Consider the following 25,911-nt stretch of genomic DNA (forward strand, 5'->3'; position numbering starts at 1 on the left):
TGTTGTTTTTACCAACATTTGAGAGGTGCCATGAATTGGACTACTTTCAAAAAGACGTTATGGGGCATTCTCATTAGGAAAGCCACTTTTAATCCTATGGGCGGGGGGAGAGAGAGGTTGAGAGAAGGAAATTTGTACACTGAAAATTCTTACAGAAAAATGTGAATATAATTTTAACTAGAAGTAGAATGTTAAAGTTCCCAAGAACAAACTAATGACCCTTTGTGCAGGACAGTTCAATGATTAACATCAGCATATGCTGGATGAGGTCAATCTCTATCAACAACTGCTGCCAAAAGTACCCTAAAAACAACAAATATGTGATTCAAGCTATTTTGTATGATCAACTCCACATTATACATTTAATAAAAACTTTAGCTATTTTGCTGGCTCCATGATTTCTGACACCCTAAGAGAGCCAGATGTCAGCCATGAGACCTATGACTAGGTGCTGGAAAGGTTCACAACACACCTAACATTAAGGAATTTACATCAACTTTCAGCCACCAATGGAGTCAGGAGGTAGAACTATATTCCTGAACAAAAGGTGAGATATGAAATAGATAGACCAGAATAGATATGGCCACTCACATTTCCCCCTCCATTCTCCTATCCCAGCAGATTTGAGAGGCATGATATCCCCAGAAGCAGATAGAACCTATACCTGGTAAACTTCATCTCTAGAGGCCCAGTCCTGGTCTGGCCTCAATGGCTGCCCATCCCTTCCCTCCTGAAAAGATTACAGAGACATACCAGAGAACGAGGCTACAGGAACCTATTCCACTGGAATTAGCCAACAGCTGAAATCCAGTGTGGACACCAGCAGTTTTCCATGACAAAACTGGGCTCCCTGGAAGGGGTGAGGGCTGCCATAATCCTCACACTAGGGAACAAGTAGATGGAGCACATGTTGAAGTCAAGAAGGGAAAGCATTAAGTGAATTAGACTTCTAGGTCAAGGGGAGCAGTCTGGAAACTAGTGCAGAGGCCCAAAGATCTAGGTAAATTGCAGCTGAGCGCCACTTCACCCATCATTACCTTCAAGGAGGATTGGTTGACAGTAGGAAGGAGGAACTCTCCCAATCAATGGAAATTCACTAGACATGGACCTCAACACGGCATCTATCTCTAGGAGATTGAAATATGGGGTGGAGAGTACCACCTTAGCCATCCATGGGAAAAGGATAACCAAGTACCAGGGAATGAGGGAGTAGAAAGCCAAAAGTGACCTGGACCAAGTGAATCACAGAACATCTCTTCATAGATATGCTAACTAGATCAAACAATACTGGCTGTGGCAAGGGAAGGGACAAGCTAGCACTGGAAGCATGGTCACTGCTGGACACAAGCATATTATGTACACCTGCACTTTTATTATATGCTTTTCTAACTGTAATTGCAAGTCAGACTGGCACAAATACCAGGCATCCTTCATTTTATACTGAGTGCACAATACAAGTCCTGATCCTGATGCATCAAGGAAAGTGAGATGAAGTAATTCATGCTGACACTGATCGAGCATTATTTTCCTAACTGCTTTAGTATGTGCAATGTGCTTGGAAAATAACATTTTGTTTAGCTAATACAACACGATTTCTCCTGCCTTACTATGAAACCAGCATATGAAAAGACCTCATGGGGCACTCCTTTCTGATGATGACTAATAACACCATTTGTTTTATATTTGTAAATAATGTAGCTACTTCATGGTAGACTGTCTTTATATATTTATATTTTTGCACAACATTCTTGCATTTCCTGCTTTTAGAAAATATCAGTATGTAATGTGCCTGCTTGCTATCTAAATGAGATGCTACCTAATATCTGTGTAAGGATAAAGTTGAAGAACCACACGCTATGTCACGAGTGTGTTCCAACTATTTATTAGAGAAACAACAAGTTAAGTGCTTTCATCCCCTCAAGGACTTCATCAGAACCTGATGCCATATAAAACCACATGCCTTATATACAACTTAAAACATATAGCACCCAATCACATTGCATCCTCATGTCATTTCCTTAACCCTTTAATGTCCATCATACGTTACCATCAGTGAAAACAAAGTCACTATCTGAAACAAAATAAGCATAACCAATATGATAGAAACATAGTAAAAATCTAGTAAAAACCAGTCTTCCTATATTATTTGTAAGCAGACATACATAAATATACCCACATCTCAACATGTGCCTATTATACAAAAATTATGTTTAAAATCCTATTTAAAATGCATGTACTCTGTTAAAATAAGCAAAATTAGTAAAACTATTACAGTTTAGCAGCTCTCATTTTAAGTACAGGATTAATTGTGACATATTCGTTTAAACCTGGTTTGTGCATTGCATCAAATCTAAATTGCCATAGAAGTTCCTTGTATTCTATCTCTGTTTCACAAGCTCCCCCTCTAGCTTCTAGTGGAACTACTTCTAAGATTGCAAAAATAAACTTCTTATGGCCCTCACATACACAGGTGTGTTGGTACAACGCATTGCTCTTATTTCATTTCCTTATGTCGTACAGGTGTTCATAAATTATGTTTGTGTTTAGAATCTTACTAGGCTGGATAAGGAGAAAGTCATGGTTAGTTGCCTGTCAGGTGCCCGAATCTGCCATATTACACATGCACTCAAGTCTCTTTACAACAGGTACTGTTATGACTCTATCATAGTCCATGTTGGGGTGAATTACTTGAGACGTACCTCTCTGGATTATATGAAGAGACATGATTGAGTTCGCTGAATATGTGTCCCAGGCAGGTAAGTCCCTAGCCTTAAACAGCATCCTTCCCTCATCCAGAATGACTAACAATTGGCTTAGTTACTGGTGTCATTCCAAGGGGATCCAGTGCCTGACAGCCTGGGAGGACATGACTGACAGAGATCATGATGCTTTGCTAGAGATTGCCTTCATCTGTCTCCCCTGGGCTTCAGGCTTCTGGCTAAGGCTCTTGTCTACCCCCATAGTGCCTTTTTAGGCAAAGTCATGAGCACAAAATTACTAACATGAAAAATTCTTCTAAATGAAATGTAAAGGTCATGCTGCTAAATGCTAGGAGCCTTAGCATGCAACTACACTCATTGCAAGCATTCCTTGCCCTGGAGGATGCTGACATTTGTGCAGTCACTGAAACCTGATTCAGAGCTGTGGAGAGCACCCCAGCCTTACCAGGTTACTCATCCTACCATACTTTCAGACCCCAAATGGAGTGCTACAAAGCCAAAGGAGGTGGAGTTTCAATATTTATCAAAGACATACACATCTCCAGACAGGTCAAATGGTATGACTTACAGGAGACATTCCAAGTGCAGTTAACTGTTGACAAAACACCTATTGAAATGATAGGTAGCTACAGACCCTCAACCATGACTCAGGATGCCCACTCCACCTATCTGGGCTTACTTGAATCCATCAAGAGTCAACCATCTATCCTGATCCTGGGTGACTTTAACTATCCAACCATAGAGTGGAAGACCTATTCTAGCCCAAACATGAATGTCCAGAGATTCTTCGACTTTGTCAATGCCAATGCATTGAATCAGCTGGTCAACACCCCTATGAGAGGTGAAAATATCCTGGACCTGGTCCTAACCAACATGAGTAGCCACTTTAGCACCCCTACAGTGTCATCCTCCTTGATAAGATCCAACAATAAAGCAATCACTTTTGAAGTCACTATCTCCCTTGACCCCCTTTGTCAGGGCCAAACAAAAAAAAACTTTTCCAAAGCTGACTACAGTCTCCTCAGAGTAGATATAAGCAGCTTTACAGCCACCATCCCTTCAGTGGGAACTAGCACTAATGTCCAAGCCTACACCAAAAAATTATATGAGCACCTACATCACTGTATGGACTCAGCAGTACCTGACAGGACTAAATCATCTTCCTCAAGGAAGAGTAAACCTGTCTGGTGGACATCAGCAACAAACAAACTCTAGTAAAAGGAAAATATTCCTGTCCAGGACCAAGGAGCAGATGACAAATTGGAAGCAATCTCAGGTCTGAACAAGCAAATAAGGTCACTAGTGAAATCTTCGTAGGCTAACTTTGAGTGCAAATTGGCCACATTCACTAAGGACAATCACAAGCCCTTCTTCCCATATGTCCACAATCTCAAAAGTAACACCCAAATCTGTTCTGAAGTGGTGGTCAGTAACACCACATACACAAATGTCATAGATATAGCCAACCAGCTGGCAGACAGGTTCAGTGAAAACTTCACCCCTCTGTCCCTCCATCAGTAAACCAGGACATCCCCATCACCTGCCCCCTCCGCTCATCACCAGGGAGCAGGTCTTTAATGCCCTCTCAAAGGCAAAAAAATACAGTCTCCATGGGACCCGATAACATCCCTGGCTGTATCCTATATGAACTCAGGCATGAGCTCTCAGCTCCATTAGGCACCCTATTCAACCAAAGCCTGAGCACCTGCTTTGTCCCAGCTGAATGGAGGACAGCCACTGCCATGTCTCTACACAAAGGTGGAGGGTCCACTGACCCAAGCAATTATAGGCCCATCAACCTAACTAGCCTGATCTGCAAAGTCATGGAATGCATGATCATTGACCTTATAAACAAGGACACTGGCAACCTCTAAACGCTTGACCCCACACAGTTTGGTTTTGTCAAAGGGAGATCATGCCTGTTAATCTTGGTTGACTTCTTTGAAACAGTCACCAAAGCCAAGGACGAGAGGAAGATGGTGCACACCACCTACCTTGACCTAGCCAAAGCCTTTGACACTGTTCCCCATTTGGGCATAACAGATAAACTCTCCCAGGTAGGCATCAACCTATATGTTACCAGATGGGTAGCTAACTGGCTCACTGACAGAACCCACTCAGTCAAAATAGGGGAAACCACCTCTAGCAGTAGACCCATAATGAGTGGTGTACCCCAAGGATCGGTCTTGGGGCCTCTATTGTTTGGGATATACTTTTCTGAGGTGCAAGCCAAAAACCAGTGGTCTGTGGATGACCAAGTTCGCAGAGGACTGCAAGCTGGGTGCTGTCTTAAATTTCCCAATGATGTAAATATCTTACAAGAGGGTCTTACCCAGACTAATGACTTGTGCTAGAAGCATGGCTTCAAACTGAATGCCAAGAAATGCATCATTATCCCCTTTGGGAAAAAGGCATCCCCACTAATAGGTTCATAGGTAGTTTCATAGGTAGGTACTAAGCTACCAGCCCGAGGGCCTACATAAGCCTAGCCAACAAGGTTCCCTGGCTTATGCCACCCAAGAAAGTTATTTTCCTGTGCCACTGTCGAGCAGAGACACAGAAGTGATCCCTGGGATGTATTTCTATTTCCCATCCACTCATCAAGATTTTTCTTGAAGAGTGCTAATGAAGAACTTTGTTTGACATAGATGGGTAGCCTGTTCCAGAGTATGGGAAGTGTCTGGGACAGGAATCTATTCCTCCGGCATGTCCTGTTTATTGTGGTGACAAGGTTTAGGTCCCTAGACCGTGTAGCTCAGAGGGATTGGAATTTCTTTAGGTGTAGCATGTCCAGCAGCTCTGGGTTTGACATACCTTTATATGTTAGGCAGAGATTACCTCAGAGTAGGCACACATAATTATCACATTAATAACAAAGTACTAAGCATGCAATCAGTCATGAGAGACTTGGACACCCAGGTTGATAGCAAGATGACTTTTCACCACCACGTTGCCTCCATTTTAAGGAATGCTTTCTACATGGCCCAGCTCATAAATATTGGCATTTTATCCAGGAACAAGGAGGTCATAATATCCCTGTAGTCTTCCTTATCAAACCCATTATCAAGTACAATGCCCTCTTCGGCATGTACCTTGCCAAGCACATACAGCAACTGGAGAGACCACAGAGGTTCCTGACCAGGAAAATCCAGGGTCTCAAACTCCTATCCTATACAGATCTGCTAAAAGCATTTGTATTTATATATATTTGATGTATAAACAGAATACATAATAGGTGAGCATTATATTTGTGTAACTCTAGATCTGCATTCTTGTTGTTTTTTAAAAAGTTCTTTTTGAGTTTTCACTACAAAAATGCTACTAATGCAAATATGGAAAATTGCTATTTATTTTTATTGGTTAATTAATTCAAAGATGATTAGGGGAGGTACTTTAGGTAGGATATATAATTACCAAAATGTGAATCAGTTTTGAACTTTGAAGAATTTCTGTTACTGAAAAAGAATGAAAGCACTTTTCTATGTAATTATTGTGCTTCTTTAGAAATATATTTTTAATTAAAGAGTTTTTTTTAGAATTAGGTCTATCCCCCCATTTTTGATTAGAAATACTTTAGCAGTGCCTAGTGGAGTGGCATCTAATGACTGTGAACTTTTTTTTTAAACTGTAGGTTGGTTAAGTTTTTCTTGTAGTTTTTACTAATTTACATACAACTGATCAATATGAGTGCCTGGGCTCCCGAAGGGGTATCATATTGTCTCTTACATCCAGAATATCCATTGTAAGTTGCTTTTTTTTTAATGTAATACTTTATTTTTTAAATAAACCATTTTCTAAAATTGAAATGTTGATTTGTGTTTATAACTTATTTGTAATATTTTGAAAAAAAAAAGTGTATTTTTTTCTTTCAGATCATATTGTATATGCCTGTTATTGTTTCAGCTGGAGCTTTTTTTCCATGGGGCTCTGCTGAAAAGGGGTACTTATATGTACCCAACCAGACCATCCACGTAAACAAATGCTAATAAATAATAAATTCATTTGCCACACATGCATAGGAGTTAAGGAGCAGATGATAACTTCACATGCAACTCTGAAAGAGTTATTTATGTAGTATTCTGTTCAAACTGTGATATCTTCTGCATGGTAAAACCATGTAGAAGCTATGTATATATGAACATTTATGTGCCGTCAAAACAAAGGACAACAATAATGCTGTTTATGAGCACTCTCCAATGTGCGGCAATTAAAAAAAAGTTTTTGTCACTGACAATACGTTTTTAATTATCGGGAAGTGACTATGATAATATTGGATAACAATTAGAATGACAGATATGGTTAGATGCGAGACTTCCCTTCTACTCTTGAATGACAAGTATAAAAAGCTTTCTAAAGCTAGTACCCTTGAATGCTAAGTAATGTCTATCCTAGCTAATGTCATGGAATACTTTTGGCACTTTCTCAACATTTTAGTACGTTTGCAAAAGAGCTAACATTTGGTTTGAAGTGTTTTACTACCATATGACCATTTATACTAGCATTATTATTTTGACTTTATTTATAGCAACAGGAGTAGTAGCTATTATTATTTTTACATTACCTTTTATCAAAACTAGGATTTGTTTATCTAAAGACTACAAGCATTTATAATGTTTTACTGTATTTAACATGTTTTAACATTGTTACTAGTTTGTTTCATTTTAATGAGCTTCACTTGACTTTTATTGTTATATAATTAAACAAGGTATTATGAATGCTGTTTTTATTTTAATTGAATTGAAACATGTTCTGAAGAGGTCTGTGGCATAAGTGGTGATGAAAGTGCTAAAACTGTTATCATTTGTTCTAAATAAAGAACATAGTATATTAGTTATGGTAGACTTTTGGTTAGTCACCTGCTGCTGTTTGTAGACTGAGAAGGGTAATTTCTGTTCTGTGTCCTGGTCCAAATCTACATTATGTGTTTGAAATGAGGCTGTTGTTTCCAAATGGTGCACTTACAAAGGAGGAATATACTTCTGAGTATCTTAGAGGGGAGTGAGCAAATTGCAATGGGCATGTATTGCCCTAATTTTGTGGTGGACCACATTTTTGATGTAGTACTACTTTAGTGGACTTCTGAGAGTGGGAGATACTTCTTTGATTGATAAGGCTTATTAATATTGAGACTGGAAAAAATATGGCTTCACTGCTATGTATAAGGTAATGGGGGTATGTTTTCAGAGGCACTAAAAGTTGTTTAGAATTTTTTTTAGCATTTCACAAATGGTTGCTGCTCCTAATGAGTGCAAGAGCAAAGTGGGAGTTAGAGGGGGGCAATGTGGTTCACAGGCATACTAACTGGGACTGATATGGGCAGTTGTGAGAGAATTTTTGTAATGTTTACAAGAGGGATTGCATAAATCTAGACCTTAGCAGCCATGGCTGTTTTCTTCTGCTAATATGATTGTAAATGTGAATTTTATATAATTATAAATGCACCACAATGTTTTATTGACTGAGAATTGGATATGTGCCTGACTGGGACTTTTCTTCCTTTTTGGACCTTTTCCCCTCCTTCTATTCCTTCCCCATTTACATGTATGTATGTACGTGTGTATGTGTATGCATATGTATATATATATATATATATATATATATATATATATATATATATATATATATATATATATATATATATATATATATATATATATATACATATATACATATATACATATACAGAGAGAGAGAGAGAAACATAAGAAGAAGAAGAAGAAAAAGACCAATGTATGTAACCACTTCTGCCAATCTGTTGAAGCTGAGAGCCTCAAAGGTCAGGCCATACTGAGAGAGAGAGACACACACACACACACACACACACACACACACACACACACACACACACACACACACACAGCCATAGCTGTCTCAACTAGCTCTTGGTGCCTGTCCTTGATACAACATCCTATTCCCTCAGAAAAGAGAAACAAAAACAGAACACTGGCTTTTACTGTAGAAAGCTGACTGGTTCACTATAGACAGATATATTACTGCACACAATGTGCTGCAGTACATTTCTGTGTCTAGAAAGGTCAGGCCATACTGACACACTGACACACACACACACACACACACACACACACACACACACACACACACACACACACACACACACACACCTGTTTCAACTAGCACTTGGTGCCTGTCCTTGATACAGCATCCTATTCCCTCTGAAAAGAGGGACAAAAACAGAACACTGGCTTTTACTGTAGAAAGGTGATTGGTTCACTATAGCCAGATCCACATCATATCTTACTGCACACAATGTGCTGCAGTACTTTTCTGTGTCAGCATTCAGTAATGCTAGTACAGAATAAAAGAAAGCAGGAACAGCACCTCTAGACCAGAATCCCTCACACTTTGCACCCAGGGTGGTTGCCTCTTTCACTCCACATGTGCTGCACATCTATAAACACACACACACACACACACACACACACACACACACACACACACACACACACACACACACACACACACACACACACACACACACACACACACATAGTAATTCACACCCTTTTATCAGCATCAGAAAGGACTCTTATCCTGTGAGGTGTTGAGAATGGACTGTAACTCTTGCATGAAACCTCACAGCTTGCTGAGAGGTACATCAAGTAAGAAAGTGTCTAGGTCATCTCCTGGGAGATGTATTCTACCATTCTATGTCCACGGCTATTCTTGCTGCCATAAGCAAGTCATTTATCAGATACAATGGGGAGCGCTTAAGTTGGGGCTGCACAACCACAGCATTCATTAGGATCATGATGAAGCCTTCCTTAATCTCAGACCAAGAAAAAGCCTCAAGTGCAGCTGTTAAAGAATCCAACAGGATGAACTGTAGCTGGAACAGTGAATGCATATTTGGGTGGCTGTAATCCTGAATATGGCTGACAAATATACCTTTGTGATAAACTAGTCCCCCTTATTTTGCTACCTTGCCCACAACTAAAACAGAGTGTCTTCTGAGCCTGCTGAAGGCCTGCTGAGAGCAATGGAAGTCAACTTTGGGCTAACAGGACAAGACTACACTTTGGTCTGCTGGAGATGGATATTGGGCATGATCCTTCCTGGGGACTGCTCCAGAGTAGTGAGGGTTCTTCCAGACTTTAATGTGACATCCACAAAGACTGACTCCTTTTGGAGGCAAGTAACAGGGTCCAGAAACTATTCATAACAAGAGCAAGGCAATTCCACATGTGTCACAAGCCTCCCTAAAGGTGGCATCTTCTCATGAGGATCAGGAAAAGCTCTGGGAAACTGATCTTCTTGCTCCAAAATGAACACCTTCTCTATAAAACCCAAGGGGAGGAGGCAGTGGAGTGAGTCCCATTTCCTCTAGATAATGTAGAGACAGTGCCATGTCTATGCTTAATTGCACTAGGGATGCTGTGCACCACAGCCTTGACTCTAGTTCTAGCCAAGAGTCAGAAAAGTGGCTGATCTCATTCATGTAGGCTGTGACTCCTGGTACGATATCTATCCACTTGGGAGTCTTTTTTATTTTATTTTTTTTTTACTTTATCATTTGTTGACCGGGAAAGTCCAACTAGATTCCACAGAGCCTATTTTCAGCGGAGGCCCGAGGAGAAATGCTCCAGAGTCTTCCATTATGGCCCAACAGTCACGCTTTGCTGAGGAGGAAGCCTTGGCCAGGGCATTCTGATTTGTGATCAGAGGACTCACTGGGACACTCACCATGATCAGGATAGACAGAATGAGTACCAAGTGGTCAAACAGTGGTAACAGAAGGGTGGCTAATACTGCGGGCTGCACTGTATTCGTGGCAACTGGTGGGGCTCCTCTATGAAGCCTCAAGAAGCCTCAAGAATGCAGACAGCCCTTTCACCAGTGAAATAAATGACTGATAGCCAAGCTATAGCAGCAGCAAAAGAACTGGCAGGTGCAGAAGATGAGTAGCTTAAATAGTTAACACAAATTAATATGGCATGTGTTGTTATGGGTGAAAGCCTCTCCCTGAACATGGGAACCTCTTGAAAAATATGCTGAATGATGACTGACGGAGAAAATAAACCCAACATTATGATGCATAAAGTTGAGTTCTGGACTGATTTTAGTTTGCAGTCTCCACACAGAATCACTATTACATTTAAATGGGTCTAGCTGCTGGCTTTACATCCTCACCTTGCAACTCATTAGTTGGCCTGAGTAAGTAAACAAGCATTGTTTAATAACAGACAGAGGTTCAACTCAATAATTATTGAACCGATTTAATCTTATTTCAAAGCAAGTGCTACCTATAAACCTCTTGAGAATTGTGGGTTTAAGACTTGAGTTTTACTATTGTCTTCAGATAAGATCCTTAAATCAAAAAATGCTGAAAGATGATTCAATGCTACCCCGATCACATTGCTTTATAATGACAATTTAAACAATGAATCTCAGTTGTAAATACTTTTGGACCACTATTTTGACTGAGGAAGCTGTATCAGTATGTTGTCAAAACATCTAGAGCTACTCGAGCTACTTGACCCCCTTTATGACATTTTAGAGATAACTTGTGATTAATTACCCAATGCCTGCTAAACTGACTTCTTTTGGAGGTAGAGTTTATTCCTATGTGTCAAGCATGAAAACTACAGTCTGCAGATAACAAGTACATCTTATGGGATTGTGAGGTCACTAAAAATTTTAGGAAGACTTAATGATTACACTAAAACTTTATATTTAATAGTCCATGTCCTGGACTTGTATCACTGGATGTTAAAAATTCTAAAAAATGTCAGCTTTAGAAAAAGTCATTTGAAATTTGGTTCCATACCTCCTAAGGATATATTGTACCAATTGCAACTGTACTACAAGGGTGAATATTTCTTTCTTAGAATGTCCTAAATTCTCATAAAACAAAATATGTTTCCAAATGATCCAGAAACCTGGAAAGTTACTTATGTATTATGCTAAAGGATATATACTACTGACATGATTATGTTGCTATTATTAAATTTATAAAATAAATATTTCAGGATAACCCATGTAGTTTTAATCTGCAGATGCACACTGCGTCACATGTGATCTAATTCTTATTTGGGCATTTTGATCATTTTACTGTATGTTGTCGAACTGATTTTAATATATGATAAAAATCAATTCAGTTTGGGTTTGAAATTTATCAATTTAAACTGGAATGAAAGAATGTAAGTTAAGGCAAAAGACCAGAAAGAAAAGCAGCATAAACTTATTTTAGTTATTATCCTGTTTGCCTTCTTGCCACCTAATGTGTTACTTTTTGGACCTAACGACTCTAGACATACGTCATAACTTGCATCATCAATGTTGAGGTTGATGGAGGTTTGTACCTATTTTATAATTTCACAGAACCTCATTCTGGATTTGCTGTCTCTTCCTACAAGTAAAGATTATGAAACATCACTAATTTTCCAACTGGAAACTGTTAAAAATGAATACCCAGGACTCTTCCTGTCTGTTAGAATTGCTGCCATAGGCAAGTATGCTATATTTAGTACCATTCTGACAGGCTGCATGTTACGTTACTTTAAAAATAATTGTATGCGTCGGTGTGGTGGTGGGGCATCAGGCCAGTGTACAGGAAGTATTTCAGAATATGAACACCATATGTTTGGTCATGAAGCCACACTGTTGACACAAAGGTGCGATCAGTTTCGAGAATATTCTTCATTTAGTATAAATAAACAAGACGACAATCAAATGACATGACAGGTACCTTTCTGCACTCTCGAGAATTCGTTGCTGGATTTTGGATTTACTTCCTTTTGTCTTCTGACCCTTCTTGGATTCTGGTTCACCTTCACACTCTTCCTCCTCTTCTTCTTCATCTTCTTCTTCCTCTTCACTTTCAGAGCCAGACTCACTCTTACTGCCACTGCCACTTTCTGACTCACTTCCTGACTCTGTTTCTGGAGGACAGTAAAATAAAATGCAACACCTTATAAGCTATAGATAAGTAAACAGCAAAACATAGCAGCATAACTTTTGCATTCTTAATTTAGTTTGACTACTGTCTGTTGATTAATACTGTAACTATGGGTCAGAACACAATAAAAATTGCATGTGCAATTGTTAGTGTAAAATATATGCATACACTAAGCTGGCAGAACAAGTAGCTTTTCTACGCTGGGCTAATTTTTAGGAATGCCATTATATGACAGTAATACACTTAGATGCTTAAATTATGTAACCAGCAGCACACACAATAACGGGCGATGTTAGTTACGTTAGGCACAGCATTTGTAGATATAACAATTCCATGTGATAAGGGAGTTGAAATTGTTCATTAACTGAAAAACAGCTGCATAATTTTCTATTTACTGCATAACCTTATTTTTTGAGTCTAGGAAACTTTGTAAATAGCATGCACTGTTGATGCTAGAAATTAATTGTACATTAAGCAGTGGCTAAGTTCCCAGTTTGTAATACTACTATTTCTTTATGTAACAAGTAAAGTAAATCTTAAGTAAATCTGAGCTGTGTGATTTCAGATGCCTCCTAATTTATGCCAATGCAGTAATTTTGAGATGTCAAGGTATATATATATATATATATATATATATATATATATATATATATATATATATATATATATATTTTTTTTATATATATATATATATATATATATACATATATATATACACACACATATATGGATTCATTTCATAATCTCGAGATACTGAAATCTCGAATTTCATTTTTTCGAGACCATGAATTCGAATCCACACAACACAGAAACACCAAAACCGCGAAGCCCAAAACTGCGCAATTCAAAACACCTAAAACACACCACACACCAGACCACACATATACCACAACACCTACATAACAACATAAACAAACAACACACATCCACAAACCTGCAACACAAATAAGCAGGAGAGCAAGCCTCCCTGCACCCCCCATGTGGGGGGGCTGTGCCCCCCCTCCCACAACCCCCTACTTATATATGCCAACTCCGAGATTGCACAAACAGTAAACAAAAGCAAACACACACACACACACACACACACACACACACACACACACACACACACACACACACACACACTCACACACACACACACACACTCTCTACTGCCCTCACACACATCACACATATCAGCACACTTACATACACTCAAACTCCCACCCAAAACCCTTAAAAAACACTCACTTACCTGACATAACACCTAAATCCACACATGGCACCACACACCATCCACATACAATCCTGGACATTACGTAGTGTAAAGCCATAACCGTGAATTCGAGATATTCAAATTTGCAGTTATGCACTTTCGCTAACTTCAACTTTATACTCTCAAGATACTGAAATTCAACATTTCAGTACTTCGAGATTATAAAGTGTTTATATATATATATATATATATATATATATATATATATATTATTAAGATGTAATTAGCTTAAATGCAAATTTAAGCTGTCTGTCTTGTGTCAGTGTCTGCAAGATATTGGTGGACAGCTGCTATAATAAAACTCAGGACAAAATATGCGTGGTGTGTGTGTGTGTGTGTGTGTGTGTGTGTGTGTGTGTGGCGGTGTCTGCATACACATCTATACATGTGTGTGTATGTGTATATATATATATATATATATATATATATAGAGAGAGAGAGAGAGATAGATATAGATTCACTTTAGAATATCGAAAGCCCATAACACTGAAATTCAAAACACTGAGACCAAAATCTTCAAGATACAAAACATTGAAAAATCAAAACATTGAATCCCATAACATTGAAAAAACATGGGAAAGCAACATGTACTATAATCCAGCACAACTACATACAGAAACAAATAAAAAGCGACCATATTACATTTCTTCAAATATAAGCAAGGGGGCCAAGCACCCTGCACCCCCACACCCCCTACTACTTAAATATATCAACTCCGAGACCGCATATTATTTGTTTCTGTATGTAGTTGTGCTGGCATATATTAAATGTTGATTTCCTATGCTTTTTCAATGTTATGGGATTCAATGTTTTGAGTTTTCAGTGTTTCAAATTTTCAAGATTTTGGTCTCAATGTTTTGAATTTCATTGTTTTGGGCTTTCAATGTTCTCTCTCTCTCTCTCTCTCTCTATATATATATATATATATATATATGGGTCTACTGTACATAGTCGAAAACTCACTTTTTCGAAAATAAACCGTAGACCCATGCTTACACGAAAGTGCACTTCACCGAAAGTGCACTTTCGCGAACACCACTTGAGCAAATGGTTACAGACTTTAGGGTTAGGGCTTGGGTTAAGGATAGTGGATAGCTAGTAGGGCTATCCACTATCCTTAACCCAAGCCCTAACCCTAAGGTCCATGACTACCACACCACAGTGGAGGAAATTGTATGTCCTCCACAGTGCAGTAGTCACGGACCTATGTCCTCCACTGTGGTGCGGTAGTCATGGACCTTAGGGTTAGGGCTTGGGTTAAGGATAGTGGATACCTAGTAGGGCTATCCACTATCCTTAACCCAAACCCTAACCCTAAGGTCCATGACTACCGCACCACAGTGGAGGACATTGCCCATTCGTTCTAGTGGTGTTCGCGAAAGTGCACTTTCGGTGAAGTGCACTTTCACGTTAGTGGGCATCTACTATCAGATTTCAAAATAGTGTAATTTCGATCTCTGGTAGTAGACCCATACATATATGCATATGTCTATATAGACCACAGGAAAAACTGGTACCTGTGAACAACAAAGCTGGTGGCTGAGAATCCTAAAAATTAGGAAAAAAGAATCATGTTAGAAATGCTACAGATAAAGAAATCCCAATCCCTCCGCAACACATTCTCCAGAGACCTCAACCTCATTACCACAATCAACAGAACAAGCTGGAGGGACAGGTTCATAACCCAGGGACTGCCCATGCTATGGAATAGACTTCCCATACATGTCAAACAGAGCACCTCACTGGCCCTCTTCAAGAGAAATCTTGATGAGTGGATGGGAAATAGAAAATTCACCCGGGGGATCACTCCAGTGACTCTGCTCAACAGAGGCACTGGGAACTATGGTCGGGTGGCACAATGCAAGGGTAATCCTATGGGCTAAGCTTGTAAAGACTCCAGGGCCACTAGCCTAGTACATACCTATGAACCTATGTGCTGTAGACAAGCTCAGTTGAGACTTCAGAGTAATTATCAAGCACTTGTTTAGTAATCATAGCTCCTTTATTGAAAAACAAATAGATGAGCGTTTCTGCTCTTAAAAGAGCTAACTCCAGTTTACATGACATGCTTTAACACAGAAATCATTGTCTATTCACTCAAGCTGGGGTCATAAATGTATGCCACAGGTTGTTCATTCAGGCTACAATAGGATAGGTCTCATCTTTCATACCTGGTCTGCACATCTACTCCTATCGGTAGCTAATAGGTTACATAGCTTATATGCTGTATTCCTGTCCTATGTGGCTAGTGTTTAATTAATAAAACACTTCATATAAATCTTGTCCCTGGCTATGTGTAAGTACTAGTACATCACTGTATCTGTGATGTGATAAGTATATGCTATTTGCCATGCTTAGGTAGGGCAACAAGTGCTAAAAAATATGTGACAACCAGTCAAATTAAAATCTTTAAATATTATACTATGGTAATTATAACTGCATCTAGTCAGGACAATCTGGCTGAACCTGTGACTGGAAGCACCTACTTTGTATCCTTGATGTCAGGAGCATACCACCCTTTCTGTGACAGGATGAATAAAACTTTGTAGTGATATGTCAATTACAAGTGTGTTCAGAGAGTCAAGAAAGGGTTGTGTAAGGGCCAGGTCTAAGATAAACTGCAGCATTCTATGACTGACCTAAACATGGTAAATGAGGAAAGAGATAATGACTCCTACTTCTGTTTGTTCCATTTAAATGCTGTCAAAACAGATACATTATAAGAGGTTGTCAGTAACATATCATAAGTCATAGTTGCCACAGCAGTAGCCCCTATAAAACAGCAAAGTGTAGTTCCTGCCATGGGAATCAGTGAGACAAATGTATGTCATTATTTAGTGACTTCAGTCCTCAGATCATCCCAGTTATTTGGCAGAAAACAACAAATTTTATGAGGAACAGATCAAAAATATGAGCCAAAAATCTGGACTCTTTCGGCTTTTCCCAGTTAGGGGTCGCCACAGCAGAACTCCCGTCTGCTAATGATTGGCAGTGGATTTTTACGGTGCCAAGTTGCTAGCTCGACGCCCAACCTTCAAAGAAGGCACACCCATTCACGCACGCACCTACCTGCATGCCTTTAACGTCACTTGACCATGGGGAGGGCATGCAGACTCCACACAGAAGGCACTCCAGCTGAGAATAGAATGGGAGAACCTCTTGCTGTGAGGCAACAATGCTAACCGCTGCACCACCGCGGCCTAGAGCCAAAAAATCTGGACACTATGTAAAAATCTGGACAGTTGAGAGGTATGTAGAGAGCCTCCATTAAGTTTGTCTTGTACCAGTGCCTGCTGCAAAAAACCTTTGCAGACATGCTTAGGAAGACTGGGAAAATATGCAATTGTACAGACTGTCTAGTCCCTGGCAGTATATTGAATTTAATTGATCATTAAGTATAAGCAAGATTTTAATCTATCTATAAATGAAACAAGTAGAAAATAATTCATAGATTGTTAATACTAAGAAACATTGAGTATAACATAAAGATAAACCCACTGCCAATAGTCTTTCATAGTAAAACAGTGCAGATGTTACAGGTTGTAAACTAACACAAGCTGAGCCTCTGATGGGAGGGTAATAAATGTGTAAATCTTAAACTAAATGTGTGAAGCTAGGGCTGAATAACACAAAGTGGTGAATCTAATCAGGGCAAGCAGGCGGGACAGCCTCAGGGCACATAAAATGTGCTTAGGGAACTTTATTACATAAATTTAGAGAGAAGACTATAGCTGGATGATTATGCTGAGATAAAGGAAAAGGTACATTTTGGCCTTGAGAAACATCATTAGTTTACTGATACAAGTAAGGAAGGAAAAAGAACAAAATAATAAAATCAGGAGTCTAAAGCCCTTTTGCCTAACTACCAATAAGTAGGTGAGGCTTCATCAGATCAGTATGGAACAGTACAATGGTATTAAGTGCATTCATAGGGTTAACTCCACTAAATAATAAATATGAGTACATGACAGACTTGATATTGAGACAAAAAAATACCTTCCACGCAAATATCCAAATCAAAACTTAATTAGAGATCCCCAAAACAATCATAAACAATAATGATCAAATCAGTACATATAACAATAACGACACTAATCCTTTTCAACAAAGTCTAGCTAAATGGCTAATTTGAATTGATTTGATTGAAAATGCTACACGTGTCCATAGCAGAAAAGGCTCTGGTCTTGACTGGTATTTTGTCATCACCCAGAATTATGCTGAGCTTCAAAGACTTTAATAAACTAACTGTACAGCTTGTGTCATCTTGAGGGATCCACTATGTGTCATCTTTGGGCAAGATGGCTGACAAGCTTTCCTGCTTTGCTGGGGGACAGGTTGCATCTCTCTTACCAAAGCCTTTGCATTACAGCTAAAGCCTTTGCTACCTCCATAGTGCTTGTTTAGCTGAAGTTCATTTGTTTGTCATTCCAACCTAGTAAATTCTAATTCAGAAAATATTGAAGTGGCTCTACTAAATGCCAGGAGTCTTAATAAAGAAATGCCCAAACTTCAGACCCTCCAGTAACTGCAGCACAGTCAGATATATGTAGGTACAGAGACATAAGTTATTATTCCTAGGTTTAGTTACTATCATGCTTTGGGCCTACTGGCAACTGTATGGAAGAACCAATATTTTTCAAGGATATCATTATCTCATGACTGATTCCTTTGAGCACTAAACATAAGCTCATACATGCTCAGATCATCTTAAACAAGACTAACTACCACTTTACAGTTAGATGTAGAATACCTTCTATGTCCCTTTCTCAGTGTGATAACTATCTTAACAAATTAAGCTGAAATCCCCATTAAACTTAACATGTTTCTATCAGTGGACTTCAACTATCTATCAATAAAATGCCTGACCTACACTGCCAATGTTCAGCATACTTAATGCTACCTTGACATTATGAGTGATGAATCCCTTAGACAAATGGTTAACCTTCCTACCTGGGGCTTTAACCTAGGATGGCATAATGGTTAAATTGTTTACCTTACAGACACAAGGTGCAGGGTTTGATTCTGACATGGGGTAACTGGATGGACTAAAAGTGGCCCACAAGGACAGTTAGCTTAGTACCTATGAAATAAATGTGCACAAATATTAACTGACCAAATTTATTATCCAAGAGGAGGGCATACTGGTTAAGGTGTTTACCCTACAGACACAAGGTGCAGGGTTTAATTCTCAGATGGGATAATTGGCTAGGCTTAAAATGGCCCACAAGGGCAGTTGGCATATTATGAACCTATGCAAATACCCTTGATCTTGTCCTCACATATATGGCCACTTCTTGTACAGCTCTATATGTATCATCTTCCCTCATTAAGTTGATTGAAAACCAGTGATCTTTTCCTTTAAAACTGAAGATAGATCCTCTGAAGATACATCCCTGGGAAATGCCTCCATGTTTTGGGATGTTTTCAAAAAACAAACCTACAGTTATTTTTTGGTCAGTTATTAAATTCCACTGTAATTTTCCTTTAATGGATCATGTTGCTAAAGCTGCAAGTTATCTAAGACAGTCCTTATCTACATCAAATAAAATGAGAAACCTAAAATCAAACCTCTAATGCTGAATTCCCATATAAGAAATTATATAACAAGAAATAAATGACTTAATGCTTATAAGAGATGTCATTATGTCCACCTTAAGAACTCACACACGCAAACAAGCAAAGAGTTTTGGGGTGCTGTTAAGAAGTTCAGAGTTGATCGTAAGCTTAAAATAACCAGTGAAACCAAAAATAACCATAAATATTTCTTTTACTGTATTAGAAATTAAAGAATTAATACTTGGTAATGTTTAGAGATAGTCTGCAGTCATATTGTTGACTATGAACCAAAGAAAGTAACTAATATTCTAATTGACAATTTTAGTGCAACCCTTACTCCATCTAGAGTTAGAGCTAGTCCATAGATTCCACTGTCTCACCCCACCTATAATAACTGAAGAACATGTCTCTCTCTAAAGCTAAGAATATGTCATCCTTAGGTACTGACAACATACCATGTATGTAGTTTTTACTGAATGGTTTGTCTGTGTGACCCTTTTACCCTTTGGTTTGGATGTTAGTTGGAATACTTTGGAGACACCTTAATGTTTATGGGCATCAGCTAGATTTAAGTATCCTGTGTTTCTAAAGAAAAGCCAAACAATCCACATATGCTGTGCTGATGAGGTACACAACAAGGCCAAAACATGCACATCCACAACTAGTGGGGTTTGGCTTTACTGGCCTGAATGCTTCCATAAAGACTTAAAAAGTAAAAAGTCATGGGCAATCAGAAGCCATGTAGGTGAAACATTTGATGTCCTTAAGGGATCATTTGCATGAACTGCGGTAGTGGTGCTGCAGTAGCGTTGTCTCTTCAAACTGAGACGTTGTCCTGTTCGATTTTCAGCTAGAGCGTCTTCTGTGTGGAGACATGCATGAATGGGTGTACCTTCGTTGAAGGTTGTGCGTCAGAGATGGCAACTCAGCACGTAAAAATCTACTGCCATTCATTAGCGGACCGGAGTTCCTCTGTGGCGACCCCTAACCGAGAAAAGCCAAAAGACAAAACAACAAAGGATCATATGCATATTTCCCATGGGCCTCCATCATGAGAGGTTTAAGTTATCATACAGTGAAAATGCTTAGTCCCAGCTACTCACCATTCCTAATCCTTCATAGACTTTGTCAAATAGCAACTCTGATTCCTAAAATCATCTCTGACTCCACTCCCATTACAATCTACTTCCTTCTTCACTTAACTCCCCTTTAAATTCCCCAGCTGTCTTTCCCATATTGGAAAGAATCATTACTTCAGCCTTCTTTTTTCATAAAACTTAACTGTTAATTAATTCCAATTATTATTCTTCATTCTATCTACCCTCCCCTTTACCCATCTAAAAAAAACATATATAAAATAAAAATATACTACATTCCATCCATTCGTTTACTCACAATTTTATCTGTTACAGTACATTTTTTCTGTCATACTGCTTTCTGTTGTTACTATGCAACAATGTATTCCACTGCACCACTTTGTTGATTTTACATACTATTTCTCCATATTATTACTTTTATATTGTTCTCAGTTCTGTAAATATGTATTTACAGTGGGACAGTGGAATCAATGGAATAGTTATAACTCTAGATAGAGTAAAGGCTGCACTAAAATTGTTAGTTAGCTGCAGACAGCGTTGCCCTCCCCATTTCTATTCTTATCAACAGGTCCATCCAAGAAGCTTATGTCCCCTCACTCTGGAAGAAAGCTTTTGTCACCCCTCTCCACAAAGGTGGCAATACCACAGACACTACTAACTTCCATCCTATAGCTATTCTCTCGGCTCTTGCTAAAATCCTCGAAAAAGTTAATTCATCATCAACTCTTGCCACACCTAACATACAATCATCTTCTTACCCCAACACAACCTGGTTACAGGCTTGGCCACAACACACACACACACACACACACACACACACACACACACACACACACACACACACACACACACACACACACGCACACACACGCACACACACATATTACCTTGTGCTGAAGTGCTTTTTCAACAACAGTGAAAAAGCCAGTACAGTTTAACAAAAATAATCTGACTGAAAAGTAACCTACTTTTTTTGCCATGAGATTGCACTACAATGGTTATTGTGAAATATACCCTTTTCTCATAGTAGTACAATATCAGAGTTGGTATATGTAAGTTGTAGGGGGTGTGGGGGGGGGGTGCAGGAAGGCTTGCCCCTCCAGCAAAAAACAGTGTGTTTTTTACGATCATTTGGGGATAGACATTTATATTTTTGATGGGTAGTAGTCGATCATTGTAGGATCGGCCGTTTTCCATTTTGATGGAAGGTTATGTTTACACGCATGCACACACACACACACACACACACACACACACACACACACATATATATATATATATATATATATATATATATATATATATCTATATATATATATATATATATATATATATATATATATCTATTGCTCCCTATCACATTGTTGAAAGTTCAAATTTTCAAAGATGATATGGCCGAGACCACATCGCCGAAGATTCGAATTGCCAGCAATTATGTATTTGGATCACAGTACAGTGCGGAACCTGGGATTTGCCATTTTTCTCACTGTAGTGCGATTGAGGAGTTGGTATTTTTAAGTTGTAGAGGGTGTGGGGGTCACAAGCCCCCCTGCAAAAATGTACAGGTAAGTTGTTCTGTGTTTTTATCACTTTTTTTGCAATTCAAATCTTTTGCGATATAGTCTCGGCCATATAGTTTTCAGAGATTTGAACTGTTGACAAAGTGATAGTGATATATATATATATATATATATATATATATATCTATATACACACACACATACATATATATCACATACATACATAAATATGCACACACACACACATATCTATATATATATATATATATATATATATATATATATATATATATATATATATAGATTCCTATTACAAGAACGAAAGTTCACTACTTCGAACTTGTAATAGGAAGCCTCACTTCTGCGAAAGTGCACTTTAATGAAAGTGAACTTTTGCACAAGTGCACTTCACCGAAAACACCGCAGCACAGTGGAGGACATAAAAAACAAGCTATGTCCTCCACTATGGTGCGATAGTTATGGACCTTAGGGTTAGGGCACGAGTTAGGGTAAAGGGATAGTTAGTAAAGCTATTCCTTACCCTAACCCATGCCCTAACCCTAAGGTTCGTGACTATTGCACCATAGTGGAGGACATTGCTATGTCCTTCACTGCGCTGCAGTCATCACGGACCTTAGAGTTAGGGCACGGGTCATGGTAGGGCTATCCCCTTACCATGATCCGTGCCCTAACCCTAAGGTCCGTGAGTACTGCACAGAAGTTCAGTACAACACCCGTTCGTTGTACTGAACTTCGCGTAAGTGCACTTTCGATTAAGTGCACTTTCGCTGCAGTGAGCATTCCATGCACTATTTCGAATTAGTGAAAATTATATATACATACATACATACATACATACATACACACACACACACACACACACACACACACACACACACACACACACACACACACACACACACACACACACACACACACACACACACATTATAAATATACACATGCACAGATACGTACATACATACAAACACACACACATGCAGGCACACACTTAAACTTAAACCACAAGAAAAACTGGTACTTCTTGAGCATCAAAGTTCCTGGCTGAGCCATCTTAAAATCAGAAAAAAATTACCACAACCTGTAGCTAATCTCAGGTGAGAAGATATTAAATAGATGAGAAGGGAGGAAGTGCTCATCTATTTAATATCTTTTATTTTTTTTAATAAAGAAGTATCAATTTCTAAACAAGTTATAAGTGCTTGATTACTCTGAAGTCTCACTTAAGATTAGTTACAGTTTGTGGCTGTTTTTTCCTGGTTTTAAGGAGGATGAGCAAGCAACTGATGCACATGTAGTAACAGATTTCCCTTTGGTTACAATATGACTGACAATACAAACTTAGAAAATAAATAGTTGTACTTTTATTGTTTTGTCAAGAATGCTGCACTGCAAATTGCTAAGAATGCCTTGTTATTGTAAAAGCTACCAGAAGAACATGTACACTGTCGACTAAAAATAAATATCACAACAATGTTTCTTTTTTTATCTGTACTGAATGTGTATTAAGTAACATCATAGTATAGGCATACATTTTATTAAGACACCACCTTAATAAATCTAAAATGTATGAAAAAGCAACAACATTTAAACTCTCAAAATTTGAACATCAAATCCCTAAATTATAAATGAATTGGAAACTTATTAACCAGAAATTACAGTGAAGTCTTACCACTGTCTGCAGATTCTGTACGTCCAGACTCGCCTTCTGAATCAGAATAAAATGGCTTTTCTGCTTTTTCTTTCCTCTTTTCTCTTGCGCTACACTTTGTCCACTCAGGTATCTAACAGGAAGCAACGATAAAATACAAGACAGGCTGCAGCTCCATTATGACACTATTGGTTTCAGTTTGGGTGACAAGACTTCCTTCAGTATGGAAGACAGTAAATGATTTAGCAACTAAAAAAAAAAAAAGATTTATTTAAACTTCATAAACCGCATTTGTTTGTAGCAGCTGGTATTAGGTTTCTAAAAACAATGAAAATTAACGCCACAGAGGGTCTGAAGATAGTTTTAAAAATAGTTTAATATTACAACTTAAACACATTTTAGTGCTTTCATCTCAAGAAAGAAATTCTTCCTCAGATTCTTCTGACCCACCGTGGCATTAATTTTCATTGTTCTTAGTTTATTTGGTTGACTCTGCACTGCTTTGTCCAGCTTCATGTTACTAGGTTTCTCATTTGTGAGCTGCTATAAACAAAAACTATGTGCGTCACTCAGTGGATTTTCTGTGCTAATTTAGATAGCATTAACCTTACTCTACGTCAAATACTTTCCACAGTATGCCCTTAATCATTTAGTCTGTTATTTCATAGGATAATATATAGAATTTTCCATTGTTATATTCCTATCTACAGACAGTAAGAGAGGTCTTCTGATATACATTTGAAAAAAAAATGGAAAAAAAGGTTACAATTTAGAAATTCGCTTTCAACAGTAAATGATATGAATAAATAGGGATTAAGAGGAAGCAGACGCCTGTTGTAATATTAATCTACAAATGTGTTTATGGAAGTACCTTTCTGATATCAGTCTGACATTTCTCTGAACATACTACAGTGTGCTTTCCATGCCAGTTCATTCTTTTACCTGGCTTTGTCTGCCTTTTGACTACTTATTTAAATAATATCTATGTATATAAATTTTATACGTTTGAATATAACATTTTATCATTTTCAGCAAGAATAAACAAGCACAGAAAATGCTACACTTATTTAATCCTTCAACATACTGTCTGTATATACACAAGCCTACAAGCACATGCATTGATTATGCATAGGTATTACTTTATGTCATTATGTTACTTTCTGTAAGATATGGAAAAGCTCCAAAAGGAAATATGTTTTTTGTATTGCACTGTTACATGAACTGGCATTGTTTATACATTTAATGTAGCAACTTTTAGAAAAATCACTGCATTTCTGTTTTTTACCATTATTTTCAGGTGGCAATAATTCTACAATACCCTGGCAAAAAACATTATCTTATTATACAAGGAGACTGCTTTATGGAAAATTATGTTTCATATACATGCATCAGCAGTTTTCTTAAGCTATACTACCATACTACTATTAACCTACATAGTACTTATCTTGTATCTTCACCTTCAAGAGAACAGATAAGGTAATGCTGGGGAATCTACCCAAGTGTTGTGATTTGCTGTTACTGTGACTCCTCCCAGAAAAGCTTGAATATATTTTTGTGTAGGTGTACGTAACACAACAGTAGAACATTGAGGAGAAATTGCTGCAACAGTAAAGCCCCCCATCACACTTTCATCTGTGGGAATTTGGTTACTCTTCCTACAATGATAAAATTGTAGGACATGACTGCTTAATAGCTGCTGTCAGAACATTTTAGGGTACACACCAACCTTTCCCCACATGTATTCTAACACTATAATTGTCAGCTGTAAATCCTAACTCCAGTCTTGTTTCTATCTTCTAACATTCCTTAGCTCTTACTGAAAAAGCATGGTAGTTTGCTAGTGCTTACAAACTGTTTGAACTAATGGATGACTGTCCACCATATCACTAACCATATTTTACATAGCCTTTAGAACATTGTATAATATACACAACTTTACTTTTTTTTTCTCTTGGCATATGTATATATTCTTTCTTATATTTACACTTGTGCTTCATTTACAGAAATTTTCTTTCCACCTTCTGCTGTTTCTGAATGGCATAACAGCATCAATTTAATGCCTCTAGATTTTAAGGGTCTATATCACATTGTCTAATCGTGAAAATAGTGAACGGCTAAAATATCGAAAACGCCATTCATCAAAGTAATTCTTGTGGGGGGCTGTGCCCCCCCCCA

At 38.3% G+C, this 25,911-nt stretch overlaps 1 protein-coding gene across 4 annotated transcripts in view; it reads right to left on the bottom strand.

Moving 5' to 3' along the window:
- Positions 1–25,911, bottom strand: part of AP3B2 (adaptor related protein complex 3 subunit beta 2) — a 905,004-nt gene that overhangs the window by 185,224 nt on the left and 693,869 nt on the right. For all 4 annotated transcript variants that reach the window (XM_044077817.1, XM_044077816.1, XM_044077814.1 and 1 more), the window contains 2 exons: positions 23,758–23,869; positions 12,427–12,619 (listed from right to left, as the gene is read on the bottom strand). In XM_044077817.1, coding sequence (XP_043933752.1) covers positions 12,427–12,619; positions 23,758–23,869 — 305 coding nt within the window. The remainder of the gene's footprint in view (positions 1–12,426; positions 12,620–23,757; positions 23,870–25,911) is intronic.

The sequence above is a fragment of the Protopterus annectens genome, chromosome 7.part0, assembly GCF_019279795.1.
Source record: "Protopterus annectens isolate FY-2018-M chromosome 7.part0, PAN1.0, whole genome shotgun sequence".
NCBI lineage: Eukaryota > Metazoa > Chordata > Ceratodontiformes > Protopteridae > Protopterus > Protopterus annectens.